Below are 14,379 nucleotides of genomic sequence, written 5' to 3'. Positions count from 1 at the left end.
ATGAACTACCTGTTTGTCTCATGCAGTCGACTGGTTTAGGTCGGCAGGCCTTTCTACAGGTGACACGATTCAGTGCCGACAATGGCACTTGCCATGTGTCATATTCAACGACGCAACCGATTTCTAGTGGGTTCAGTAGGTTCATTCACATTACTTCAGATACACCTCTGACTTCATGTATAAAAAATAATAATAATAATAATAAATAAAATACTATGTTTTTATGTCTAATGCGAGAAGTAATCAGAATTCATTATTATACTTAAATGCACTTTTTACAGGCTACATTAGCCCTTCTAAAAACGCCATTAGGTTACAGTATGTTCCAGTACATGATTTTGTGAAATAAATAGAAAATGCCCATCCCCCATTAGCTCCATAATGGCGCTGATTCTGTTATTTTTTTGTTTTGAGCTAGACTTTTTCTTGGCGTCTGAACCATGATTTCAAAGTGCCGTATGTGGAGCGAAGTACAGCTTTTCCACAGCAAGTTGTTTTATTTGTCACATATAAGGTGCATTCATTCAAACCTTTATTTATTCTCAAAGGACAATTGAGGTCACTCAGTTTCAATGTCATCCAGACTTAGCCATTTCAATGCATAATTTTCTTTTTCCAATATAATAATAATAACTTATCTATATATAGCCCCTTTCACACATGGGCCGCAGCCCAAATTGCCCCACAGCAAATATCATAAAATTAACATGGGCATAACATTTGTTTTGTATACAGTTGACAGAATAAAAACAATGCATAAAGTGCAGGTACATGTACATTACAGTGAAAAGATTGGTTCTATATGAGCCCCCTAAGATTGTGCTTCATACAGTAAAATAAAAAGGAAAAAGAATAAAGACCAAACACTATACAAAATATACAATATACAAAACTAAAGTACAAAATGCAACAAATGCAAAAACGAGGTAGCGATGTAGTGCAAATCCTTTGGTAATAAATAGATCAAATATGGTGTGTGTTTAAAGTGAATGTTAAAGGTGAATGTTTAAAGTGAGTGTGCGTGCAAAGAATGTAGATGGATGTATTAGCGTTGCATAGAGTCATGAGCATCCTGATGGCCTGGGAATAGAAGCTCCTTTTGAGTCTCTCTGTACCATCTTCCTTTACTTCATTACGTCAATGGAGAGACACTTAAGTGCCTAATATCTTCATCTTCAAACCAGCACTAGATGCAACACGGCGCCCCTTAACCTTTCCACTGAGAGGCTGCTTCTACGCTCTCCTTCGCATGGATCTAAAAGGCCCCATGCTTACACCAACCATTTTGGATAAAAGTGATGCTCAAGTGCACATTTTCCTACACAAGTTGAAAGCAAGAGGGGGTGACGCAAAGATGTTTCCAGAAATAAACAAACTCATAACGTCATCCCACCTCCGTTGCATTGTGGGTAGGCTCCCAGCTCACTCGGGACGACCACTGGGTGGCAGCACATCATTGGGTGTTCATGACTGAAACCACACTGTGTTCTCTGTCTAGTCCGGATGACATAGACTCAGAGCAATGCACTGAGCCCACCACCCGGAGAAAGGATTAAACAAAAGGTGTGCATTTTGGATCTTTTAAAGAGGTAACCCTTGGAGCCGGTTTTCTAAATCGGGGCCCCCTGGGCTGCCCTAACCTTTGAAAAGTAAGAGGTAGAAGTAAGGCCCGGGTCAATCAATGTCTCCTGAACATTGATCACTAAGGTGGGGTAGGGAGTCAACCGGTGTGTCCTGCACATTTATCATTTAGAAATAGAACTAAAGGAAATGGCAGCGTCTCGGGTTGTGTGTCAACGTGTTTGTTCCTTGTCGTCAATCAAGTTAATTCAAATCCACTCCTCCAATGTAACCGAAGTTGCACCAAAATGGGTCAAACTGAATAAATGATCACTCTCTGGACCTGTCGGAGGGCCAGCATTACATTACCCTGCTCTAAATACCAATGGCAAATTAATTCTAAGAACGACCATTAGCACACCGTACTTAGTATTATAGCTTTTGTAAACTGGGTTTGCATTATGGAACCCACTAGTCTACTGCGAGTAATTATTCAGATTTGTGGAGAATCTAGCCCCAGAGGTTTGAGTTAACAAATCGGGAACAATTGAAGCATTAGCTTTACTGCCTTAGCAACCTTCTACAAAAACCCCAAACATAGCAAACATTTTTAACATCAAGGTGATAATATATTCACCGTGCCACTCGCTGTAACGTCTTGAGTAATGGCTGAAACGTTCTGCGCTAATTGGCACATTTTAGCTCCGCTCAATCCGTCTCGAGCTCTGAATTCACACACCCTCAGGCAGAGATGAGAAACATACGGGATCATTTGTCAGAGAGAGCGGATAAATGCATTCTGCTGCAGATGACCAGCAGGCAGAGTCTCCCCGCTGAAGTCTGTTTCAGGTTAGCTCCGTGTCCGTCCCGACCCACCGCAACTGATTGATTGATTGATTGAAAATTTTATTAACAGATTGCAGAATGGGTACAATACAGTACACCTCAATACACACAATTGTTAAGGGGATGCAGACCAGAGAGACTTTCGTCTTGTTTACATCAGGGTCCCCCATTTTCAATTCATCATAACATTACCTTTAACACTTTCTATGCCACTCACAAGTTTTCTCGGAATTATTAATATCTCGTTGAAAGCCACTCACGAGATTTCTCGGATTTTTTTTTTTTAGCGATCTGCAATCATATTTCATCACGCGAGCCTACCCTAGTCTACCCGAGAGCCGCCGGCGATCAGATGTGGAAAAAAGCGCCCCTTATCGTCTCCCAGATGACATAAGGGATTTTGGAATGGACTCAATGAAAATAGATGGGGAAAAAAATCCTGTACTCCACATTTTCTAGTCCACTGATGCAGCCGGGGTTACCACAGTTCATTATGGATCCTCTGAGCGCCGCGGATCATGAAAATCTACTGTATGCACGTTAGATCTATACACTTATCGATTTTTTCGAATGGTGATCAGGAATTGGAATATACCAGTTGGATACCATCTGATGTCAGGTAAGGAATCTATGTTATCAGTGTTAGGATAATCAGACTCATTTTGATGAAGATATAAGCTGTTTTGTGAAATGTGCTCTATCGGTTTTACTGAAAAAACCATGAGGAAATGAACAAGGCTATTATCAGCGCGCGGCTCGAATGGGCGTGCGTGTACGTATAATATTGATCATCTAGCGTTTATTTGAAAACTATTCATAAATAGGCAGACAAATATCAACGTTCTGGAATATTCCAGTAAAAGACGATTATCATAGAATGGCCCAGAATGGGCTGTTTTTTTACCGTTTTGGTAGTGTGGCAGTGAAAGGGTTAAATTGAGAATTATGAATATGTAATACTTTCCAACACCCCACGCAGATACCCTGTATTACAGTAAACCCCAGTAAACCAAACGGTTAACCCTTTCACTGCGCCAATACACAGCCGGTTAACCTTTTCACTGCCACACAACAAGCAGGACGGTTAACCCTTTCACTGCCACACTACAGAAGGTTAACCCTTTACTATCACACTACCGACGGTTAGTGATGGTAAAGGGTTAACCTTGTGTAGTGTGGCAGTGAAAGGGTTAACCGTCCTGCTTGTTGTGTGGCAGTGAAAGGGTTAAGTAAAGAAACTGTGTACATCTTCCACCGCTGAGAAATAGTGTAGAAAATCACCACCACCCTACGGACATTTTAAGTTAACCTTTCAGGACAACTAGAATGCACTCTGCTACTAAGGAACCTACCGTCCCTATATTATGACCTACTATGCTAATTATGTTAATTATGTCTATACGATGCACTCAAGACTGTAGCACTCAAGTTCAACACTGTTACTGACCCTTAGCTGCCACAGTTGTACCCTTCCTGCTCACTTGTTTGGGATTTCAGAACAAGACTTCACTTTACACTAGATTTTTGTTTCAGTGGCAAAAACATCCACTTTTAATGGACGTACATTACTTGGTAACCAAATAAAAATATACACGCCGCGAAATGTTTTCACAGGTACATTATAATTTATGACCACTTGGAACCACGTTAAGTGAAAGGGAAATAACCTCATAGTTAAGTCCTGTACTGCTCCTAAAGCATTTTTTATTATTATAAGAAAAACAAATATGTGAATGTGAGAGTGAATGGGTGAATGTGAGGCATAAATTGTAAAGCGCTCTGGATAAAAGTGCTATATAAATGCAGTCCATATACCATTTATACACAGTTACCGTCCAAAATCCGATTTAGGCCATACCGCCCACCCCTACCCCTAACTGCTCCCGGTGAGCAGGTTGGCACCTTGGCACGGTCACCTCCACCGTCGGGGTGTGATGTGTGGGTGAACGTGAGGCCCAGGTTGTAAAGCACTTTGGATGAAAGCTGCTATACATAAATGCAGTCCATTTACCATCCATTTATTCAGCAAAAACGTGTAACAGTTTTTTCAAACCAGGCAAATATCCATCTTTTAAATTGTGCTTTTTACGGCGTTGAAAAGGCACAGAATTAGATGAGCTGAGCTATACGTTTTGGTCCCGAATGTGTGGAATTTAGAATAAAGAAATGTAGAATCCCCCCGAAATTATGAAATTGTGATGAAAGGAGAGCGTTGAATGTTGAAGTTGCTCCAAACATATGTTTACAAAGTCTGCTACTTGTTTTGTCTTTGATAACGAGACTGAAAACATTTCTTTGAGGCTCGGTAGAGCTTGGCAGTAGCTCCAGAACGTAGACTTGCCACAAAAATAGCCTCCCATGAGCAGGTGCACATACTGTATTTTTAGAGAACACCTTATGAATGATTCATGCTCCCTGTTCATCTGACCAGACACTTGTTGTTCTCCCTGTGCAAGACAAGTGTGCATCTAAAAAAAGAAAAACGCGTCTCCTAATACAACGAACGTGCTTTCCTTTCACTCATTAAGCACGCAGCACAATGATCGTTTTATTTAGATGATCTTTCTCTATTATGATCGTGGGAAGCCAACATCGTAATTGAAACTTGATTAATCGCCCCGGCCCTAGGTTGTAGTAATGGACTCTGTTGAACTACTATTCAGCCAGATTAGATTAAAATGTATTGTCATTAAACAGAACAAGTACAGTACAACGAAAATAAGTTTGCCATCCAACCAGAGTGCAAATGTAACGGTAAAGTAAAGTGCAACCGTAATATACAATGTAAAGGTGATTAAACTGGGTATACAATCTATAAATTAGTATTACTGAGTCTAATGCTAATTGTAAATCATACTGATCAGCAGCGTAACTAGTAAGAGTAGTAAAGGGATATGTACAGATATGATTAAATGATTATATGCAGGTATGTACAGGCAGATGTTGATATATATATATGTGTGTATATTCAGCATACAGCTGCTAATCACATGTTATTCGGAGTGACACACGCCACGACCTTGAGTGACGGGCGTGCCCCATAGGCTGTACAAAATAATGGGTGTGGCCGGTGGGTAGGGCAGCCAATGAGCCGCTCCGATGGACTGCGGTTGAAAAGTTTGAAAGTGTGTATCTCGCTGTCGTGACCCGTTTGACCATAACAGTTCTGAACACCCCCCCCCTCTCTCTCTCTGTGCCATGTTTTGTTGCCGATACTCTCATGCTCCGAAAACTATGGTAAATGGACTGCATTTATATAGCTCTTTTATCCAAAGCGTTTTACAACTTGTCTTATGCCTCACATTCACCCATTCACTCCCACATTTCCACACAGACGGCGGGGGCGACCGCCGACCATGCAAGGTGCCGACCTGCTCATCGGGAGCAGTTAGGGGGGGATTAAGTGTCTCGCTCAAGGACGCTTCCGAACCGGGAACCTTCCGATTACCAGACGACCGCTCCACCTCCTGAACCACCGTCGCCCCCCCATTTAGCTATTCCGGGAAAGGGAAACATCCGATGAGTCGACGAAGCCTCCTACGTTCGCCACAGGTCCTCAACGTGTCTCATGGCGCATTCATGAATTGATTATTAATTTAATCTACTTCACTGCATATTGATGGACTGTTTTGCTTATTATGACGCATTTTGTGTTTCAAATTAAACGCTCCCCGGGGGGATTCCACGCGCGCCACGCTAAGAAGGGAGTTTCTGAGATCACCGGGGCTCCATGAATCATGCAGGAAAAACTAGCACGGTTCTCCTTTTTAGATTGAAAATGTGTTTTGACGACGTCTCCTCTATACGGTCTCTTGTCACATAAATGTGTAATGAAGCTGTTCTAAAACGCAGGCTACCCCGCGTGCATCTATGAATATGTCATGACACCGATAACGAGCCTCTTAACCCTTTCACTGCCGCACTACCAAACGGTTAACCCTTTCACAGCGTCAATACACAGAAGGTTAACCCTTTCACTGCCACACAACAGCAGGTTAGCCCTTTCACTGCCACACTACAGAAGGTTAACCCTTTACTACGGCGACCGTCGGTTGTGTGATAGTAAAGGGTTAACCTTCTGTTGTGTGGCAGTGAAAGGGTTAATAACGCGATACGTTGTCGGCTAGGTACGAAATATCCCCTGTCGCGGGTTTTCTTTAGAAGAAGACTGTCTGCTTTATTATAGTACTACAGTGCTATTAAGTAGTACTCAGCCGGTAAACATTACTGTGGAATAGGGCATTATACTATTCCAAAATAAACATGGATGCTAGGACTCTCAAAATAGTGTTGGCATAAAAAAAAAACAAGGTAGGCCAGCTGTAGTTTACATTGCTTGCGTACAACTTCGTCTGGATGTTCCACAAGTTGATCTGAAGTATCTCCAAACGAAGCTTTTAGGCTGCGGTTACACTAGGGCCATTTCATTTAGTTTCATTTAGCTTTTGAGAACTCCAGGGATATGGCCCATTCCCATTGGTTAGTTATTTTTCCTGCCCATGCCTCTTCCGTTTTTAGGTTCCGTCAGGGTAGACCAGGCAGACGAACCCCTCTCCTCCTCCTCCTCCTCCTCCTCCTCCTCCTCCTCCTCCTCCTCCTCCTCCTCCTCCTCCTCCTCCTCTCTGTCCTGGTGGAGAGAGGTGGGTCTCAGACTAACGAGCAGCAAATCGAAAATTATGTATTTTGTCAGACTGTTCCGTGGACTCCATTATTGATGAGGCTGGACAGAGTTAGACGGCTGGACAGAAATAGACTGGTCGACGAATCAAGCAACTTTTTCTCTTGTCTGCTTGGGTGTCTGAGATGCACTCACTGTATAGCTTCAGTTTGAGATGCACTCACTGTATAGCTTCAGTTTCAGATGCACTCACCAGGGTGTCCGCGGGACCTTAAAAAGTCTTAAAAAGTCTTAAATTCAACTATCAACTATTAAGGCCTTAATTTGTCTTAAAATGTCTTAAATCCGACTTTCGGAGGTCTTAAAAACATGCCATGTCATCTTATGTTTCATTGTGAAATCTGGGGGGAAACTATTAACGGGAGATAAATCAGGCTTTTTTCTTTCTTTCACGCAAACGGTACGCAGTGGGGCGGAACCTTAATGTGGTCCTTAATGTGTGTCGCCGTCGGGAGCTATTTCAGAACACCGGAGCATAGGTAACACGTTATTCAAGCCGTAGCGATAACGCTGACGCTTAGTTTAGTTTAATTGATTTGCACTCGTTAATTTAACATGGGAAAGTTACGAGGCCCGCTGCAAACTCCGCAAAAAGGATTTTAAACTGGGAACGATGGGAATAAAAGCAGTCGAGTCACACATGCACAGCGCTAAGCATGTTTACCTCTGCAAAAACCCGCCTGCAGACAACTTCAATATCAAATTTATTTTCGACGGCGACGCTGTCCACATCAACTGCTGAGGGACAGGTAGGTCTACCACCAATTACATCTGCACCTGTCCGGGTAACGTTCGGCTCCACGCCAACCCTTGAAGCTGAGGTACTGTGGGTTCTAAATACGGTCGCAAAGCATCAGTCCTACAATGGAAATGAGGGACTAGGAGAGGTGTTTCAAGCGATGTTCCCTGACTCTGAAGTCGCTAAAACATTCACGTGTGGAAAAGATAAAACGTCCTACATAGCCAGGTTTGGATTGGCTTCTTGCATCCAAAAAATCTCTCCACGGATGTAAACAAGGGCAAGGACACGTTTGTGTTGATGAGAGTGAGAGCTTCACCCCACCCTATGTATTTATTTTCTACCACACACCTACCCCCTCCTAATGTACAGTCTCCTCCCCATCATATTTATATGTATATATATATATATATATATATATATATATATATATATATATATATATATATATGTTAGGATCTATGGGTAACAGTACTGTATATTTGCATATCATATATGTCACAAATGTAACAGTAATATATACATGTATGTCCCTATGCCATAAATGTCATGATGTCATGTATGTTGTGCATGTCATAAATGTCACTATGAATTGAAAATGAGGGACCCTGATGTAAACAAGACAAACGTCTTTCTCTGGTCTGCATCCCCTTATTATTGTGTGTATTGAGCTGTACTGTATTGTACCCATTCTGAAATCTGTTAAATAAAGTATTCATTCAACCAAACCACAAAAACAAAACAACTGGATGAATGACAACTTTATTTAACAGATTGCAGAATGTGTACAATACAGTACAGCTCAATACACACAATAATAAGGGGATGCAGACCAGAGAAAGACGTTTGTCTTGTTTACATCAGGGTCCCCCATTTTGAATTCATATTGACATACACAACATAGAATAGATAGAATAGAAATACTTTTATTATCCCGTGGGAAATTTGACACTGCAAATCGCTCAACATTTAAACATTTAGACAGGACAGGTCACGAATTAGAATAATAACACAAATCAATCAAGTTGCCTAGGATAAGAGTAGAGTAAAATAGAATAAAAATGAAATAAAATATACAGAAATGAATACAGTAAAAACATACATGACATGACATTTATGGCATAGGGACATACATGACATACAGGTATATACTGTAGTACTGTTACATTTGTGACATATACGATATGCAAATAATATACAGTACTGTTACCCAGAGATCCTAACAGAAAATATTATATATATATGATGGGGATGAGACTGTACATTAGGAGGGGGGGGGGGGGGGGGGGGGGGGGTTGGACATTTACGGTGGCCAGTTTCGAATTGCAGTCTCCCGTAGGTGCTCTTTGAGCGGTTTTGAATGTGGGCAGGGGTAAAAATGGGTTTTAGGAGTGAGGTTAAGCAGTAGTCTGACCAGTTTGTTTTGTGATGTTTGTAATCTTGATTTTAGTGCCTTTGAGGTGCTTTGGTACCATGAGGTGCAAGCATAGTCGTAGTACCCTTGAATGAGTACTGAGAGTACCCATGATTTTTGCCATTTTGTTATCGTGAAATTGGTATTAAATTTAATTCTGAGTGGCATTAAAAAGTCTTAAAAAGCCTTAAATCTGACTGGGCTAAACCTGCAGATACCCTGACTCACTGTATAGCTTCAGTTTCAGATGCACTCACTGTATAGCTTCAGTTTGAGATGCACTCACTGATAGCTTCAGTTTCAGATGCACTCACTGTATAGCTTCAGTTTCAGATGCACTCACTGTATAGCTTCAGTTTCAGATGCTCTGTATAGCTTCAGTTTCAGATGCACTCACTGTATAGCTTCAGTTTCAGATGCACTCACTGTATAGCTTTATATTGAGATGCACTTGCTGTATAGCTTCAGCTTGAGTTGTACTTGCTGTATAGTTTCAGTTTGAGACTTGCCGCCCATGTCATCCCAGTGAGCCACATAACAATTTACATCAAATGAAGCTAGCCGTGTCCAAACAGAAGGTATCGATTTTGTAAATCTGAAATAATTAAAAGACGACGAGCCCACGCTGGCAGGCGACCTTTCCCTCGACAGCACCGTCATAAAGGAAGTCCGGCCGATCTAATGTTAAATAATTCCGCCCACTGTGTGGACTGGAGTGGCATTTGATGATTCTGTTGAAATTGATTCCCGGAGCCACAGCCCCCCCCCTCTCATGAATTAAACATGGGAGCGCTTGTTCATCCGCGAATGCAAATGGCAACATAGGTGATGATGTTAATGTCGGCCACGCTTCCCTGCTTTTGACTAGCCCATTAAAATGCGAGCGAAGATAACGGGGAATACCGAAGACCTGATTCTTGACGAGGCTCGTCTCGACTCTCGTTGATTACTTGTTTTATTTTTTTCTCTTCTCTTTAAGTTGTTCCTTGACATCCCTTTTTAACCCTTTCACTGCCACACTACATAAGGTTAACCCTTTACTATCACACTACCGACGGTTAACATGCTGTCGTGTGGCAGTGAAAGGGATAACATTCTGTGTATTGTCGCAGTGAAAGGGTTAACAGTTTTGGTAGTGCGGCAGTGAAACCTCCACCGGATCTGCTGCTCCAAGATCAGGCCGGCCGTACGGTAGAGATCGGCTTTACTATGTACTTTGTTATAAATAGCCCCCCCCCCCCCAACCATCTTTTGGGAACACAGCCATGTGGGCTAATGAATTACTCCTGTCAATTAGTATTTATTATTCACAGCGCCGCGGTAACTGGACGTGGTTCTCTCCTCTCCTCATGAGGGCCCGGTGGCTGCAGCCTCTCATTACCACGCGGCCCGACTACTACTCTCGCCGGGCCTCAGGAAGACTGCGCGGTGTCTGAATAAATAGCCTGTTTCCCGCGGCTTCTCTCTAGATGGGGGGGGGGGGGGTATTCCTGTCTCGGAATCAGTGTTTCAGACCTTTATGGGGGGCGGCCTCCTGTGCTTTGCCTGCCACAGAGGAACTCTTCTCTCCTGGTTGTTTATTGGAGCAGGCTGCTATAGAATAGAATAGAATGGAAAATAAATAAATACTTGAATCATCCCGAGGGAAATTTGGCACTACAAATCGCTCACAGTAAACATTTAGGTAGACAAAACAAAGTCACGAATAAGAATAACAAAAAATGTGCCTAAGAATTGGGCGGGTGGGTGCGGGCGCTGGGGGGGTGGGGGTGGGCGCTAAGGGTGAGTTGAGAAAGTGGCAGTCAGGAGAATGAGGCTGGCAGGTCACTGCCAGAGACGCCATGAGCTGCCAGCCAGCAAACTTGTGCTGCGGGAGCCAACACATGGGCATCGATCACAAGGACGTCCCACACATTAACGTACGTAGACAACATACTCAGGAGCGATGCAGGGGCAGAAAGTACCGGCGAGCTAGCCGGATGAATGGAGGATCGGGATGACTGGAAGCACCGATGGAGGGCCCGTCCGAGGACGACCTAGATAGATGGATAAAGAATAAAATTAGCCTAAGAATAAAATAGTAATAAAATACGGTCCAGGATTCACATTTCCTATGTTCTATGTATGAGGAACTCTTCCCCTCCTGGTTGTTTACGAAGGCAGGCTGCTGTGAGGAACTCTTCCTCTCCTGGTTGTTTACGAAGGCAGGCTGCTGTGAGGAACTCTTCCTCTCCTGGTTGTTTATGAAGGCAGGCTGCTGGTGAGGAACTCTTCCTCTCCTGGTTGTTTACGAAGGCAGGCTGCTGTGAGGAACTCTTCCTCTCCTGGTTGTTTATGAAGGCAGGCTGCTGTGAGGAACTCTTCCCCTCCTGGTTGTTTATGAAGGCAGGCTGCTGTGAGGAACTCTTCCTCTCCTGGTTGTTTATGAAGGCAGGCTGCTGTGAGGAACTCTTCCCCTCCTGGTTGTTTATGAAGGCAGGCTGCTGTGAGGAACTCTTCCTCTCCTGGTTGTTTATGAAGGCAGGCTGCTGTGAGGAACTCTTCCCCTCCTTGTTGTTTATGAAGGCAGGCTGCTGTGAGGAACTCTTCCTCTCCTGGTTGTTTATGAAGGCAGGCTGCTGTGAGGAACGCTTCCCCTCCTTGTTGTTTATGAAGGCAGGCTGCTGTGAGGAACTCTTCCCCTCCTGGTTGTTTACGAAGGCAGGCTGCTGGTGAGGAACTCTTCCTCTCCTGGTTGTTTATGAAGGCAGGCTGCTGTGAGGAACTCTTCCCCTCCTGGTTGTTTACGAAGGCAGGCTGCTGGTGAGGAACTCTTCCTCTCCTGGTTGTTTATGAAGGCAGGCTGCTGTGAGGAACTCTTCCCCTCCTGGTTGTTCACGAAGGCAGGCTGCTGTGAGGAACTCTTCCCCTCCTGGTTGTTTATGAAGGCAGGCTGCTGTGAGGAACTCTTCCTCTCCTGGCCTCAGACCTACTCCTATCCGAGCTCCGGGAGGGTCATCAAAGAGAAGTCGCCTATTCTCAGTCCTTGCCCCACAATGGTGGAATGAACTACCCACCCCAGTTAGGACAGCCGAATCACGTCCAATCTTTCGCCGTCGACTAAAGACGCACTTCTTCAACCATTATCTGAATTTTAAAAAAAAACGATAAAAAAAAATCTAACCCTAACTAACCGTACTGTCATGCACTTGTCCTAATAAACTAACCTACACTGTAGCACTCAACACTTTGATGAACATTGTTGCTCAGCTGATAGAGTTGTGCCCTTCCTGATGGCTTGTCGTACAGAACTTGTAAGTCGCTTTGGATAAAAGCGTCAGCTAAATGACTAAATGTAAATGTAATGTAAATGGTTGTTTACGAAGGCAGGCTGCTGTGAGGAACTCTTCCCCTCCTGGTTGTTTACGAAGGCAGGCTGCTGTGAGGAACTCTTCCCCTCCTGGTTGTTTACGAAGGCAGGCTGCTGTGAGGAACTCTTCCGCGGTCCTAGATGCTGATTCTTGAGGTGTCCCCGGGGAGCGCCTGTCGGGTGGAAGCGAAAGCCTTTTCTTGTTTTAGATATATATATATTTGAGATATTTCTATATATTTGTTTTGGGTACGATCGGGCAGAAAGAAGACTGCTAGCACGTCCGTTTTGGAGGAACTCCTGTCTTGGAAGCTTGGAGGAGAGAGGGAAGCACAGGCGCCACCCTCTTCCTCTCTCTCTCTCCCATCTCCTCCTCTTCTTCCTCACTTTCACCCCTCTTTCTGCAAAGTAAACCCCTCTCCCTGCGCCCCCGCAGAGCAGCTCCAGGACACATCGCCTGTGTCTACAGACACGAGAGAAGAACACATATATACACATTGTGACGTTATTTATTTTGGAGCCACTCCAGCAAATGAACCGCTGCATTATTTAAAAGGATGAACTCCCCCCTGGCAACAGCCTACAGCAGCACTAGGGAGAAATTTTTAATGAAGCACTCCTCGTTTCAGAGTTAACCCTTTCACTGCCGCGCTACCAAAACGGTTAACCATTTCACTGTGACAATACACAGAAGGTTAACCCTTTCACTGCCACACGACAGCCGGTTAACCCTTTCACTGCCACATGACCTTCTGTCGTGTGGCAGTGAACGGGTTAATATTGCAAGTAAATATTGATGTCAATGTTCCACTGCTTGAAGTCGGCTAGGTGGAGGAAATGTACTTTTCTTTATATATGGTGAACTTTTGCCCCCCAAAACCCTTGTTTGTAAACACAAACTCTCGCTATGTGAGAATAACGATATTGTGTTAGTATACAATATATCGTATATTTTTTTTAAATCTATTTTTTAGATTCTCAAACGACCAAAACTAATTTGGGGAACGTATTCCTATTTTTAATAATCTGTGGTTTGTTTGTGCAGCGTCTATCGATCGTTTGTTCGACCAGATGACCTTTTGTTGCTTGAGTTTCTCTCTTTGTAGCGGATAGCTCACGGCCAGACAGACCGGCAAAATCTTGTCTATAGTTTTAATACATTTTTGGAATTAAAGAGCTGTGTCTCTTGTGTCTGTGTTTCTGTGCAGAAAACAGCGGTTCAGTAGAGAGTATAAACATGCAAGAGTGGCAAGATGGCCTTAGAGCACTCTTACCCAACATCAACATCAACTTTGGGGGCCTGCCCAACTCCTGCTCTTCCTCCTCCTCCTCCTCATCCTCGTCCTCATCTGGCGTCAACCACACGGGGGCGGCGTTGGGCTCCGGGGGCGTCTCGCATAGCTGGATGGACCCAGCCATTATCACAGGTAGGCCAACCACCCATCGCCGGCCGTGGGGGTAACCCCAGCCAGGGAGTGTGACACTAGATGTGCGCTAAATGCATGGGTAGAGAGACTAATGAAAGGCTAATACCTGGTTTCTTAAAATGGTTTGGGACCCAAACTGGGGTACAGTACAGGCCTTTCTCCTGATGGGTCCAAACTAAGCGTGTGCGCCCCGTCGACGATGCCATTGCGGCCATGCACTGAGATCTTCTCATTTCCTGTTTGATTCTTGATTCTCATTCGTAAAAGAAATAATAATAATAATATCTTAAATTTATATAGCGCCTTTCAGGAGACCCAAGGCGCTTAACAGCTAAGGGAGGGGGACAGGGAACAACGTAACAACAA

At 43.8% G+C, this 14,379-nt stretch overlaps 1 protein-coding gene across 2 annotated transcripts in view; it reads left to right on the top strand.

Annotated features, from left to right (window-relative positions):
* cnot4b (CCR4-NOT transcription complex, subunit 4b) overlaps positions 1–14,379 on the top strand; it is a 139,072-nt gene that overhangs the window by 113,355 nt on the left and 11,338 nt on the right. The window contains exon 12 of one of the 2 annotated variants that reach the window (XM_084330029.1): positions 13,795–14,013. The exons of the other annotated variant lie outside the window; for it this stretch is intronic. Coding sequence (XP_084186155.1) covers positions 13,795–14,013 — 219 coding nt within the window. The remainder of the gene's footprint in view (positions 1–13,794; positions 14,014–14,379) is intronic. 2 annotated transcript variants of the gene reach the window in all.

Source organism: Notolepis coatsorum (assembly GCF_963971535.1).
Source record: "Notolepis coatsorum genome assembly, chromosome: 15".
Taxonomy (NCBI): Eukaryota; Metazoa; Chordata; class Actinopteri; order Aulopiformes; family Paralepididae; genus Notolepis; species Notolepis coatsorum.
The sequence above is the reverse complement of the archived record's forward strand: the minus strand, read 5'-3'. Positions and strand labels throughout refer to the sequence as shown.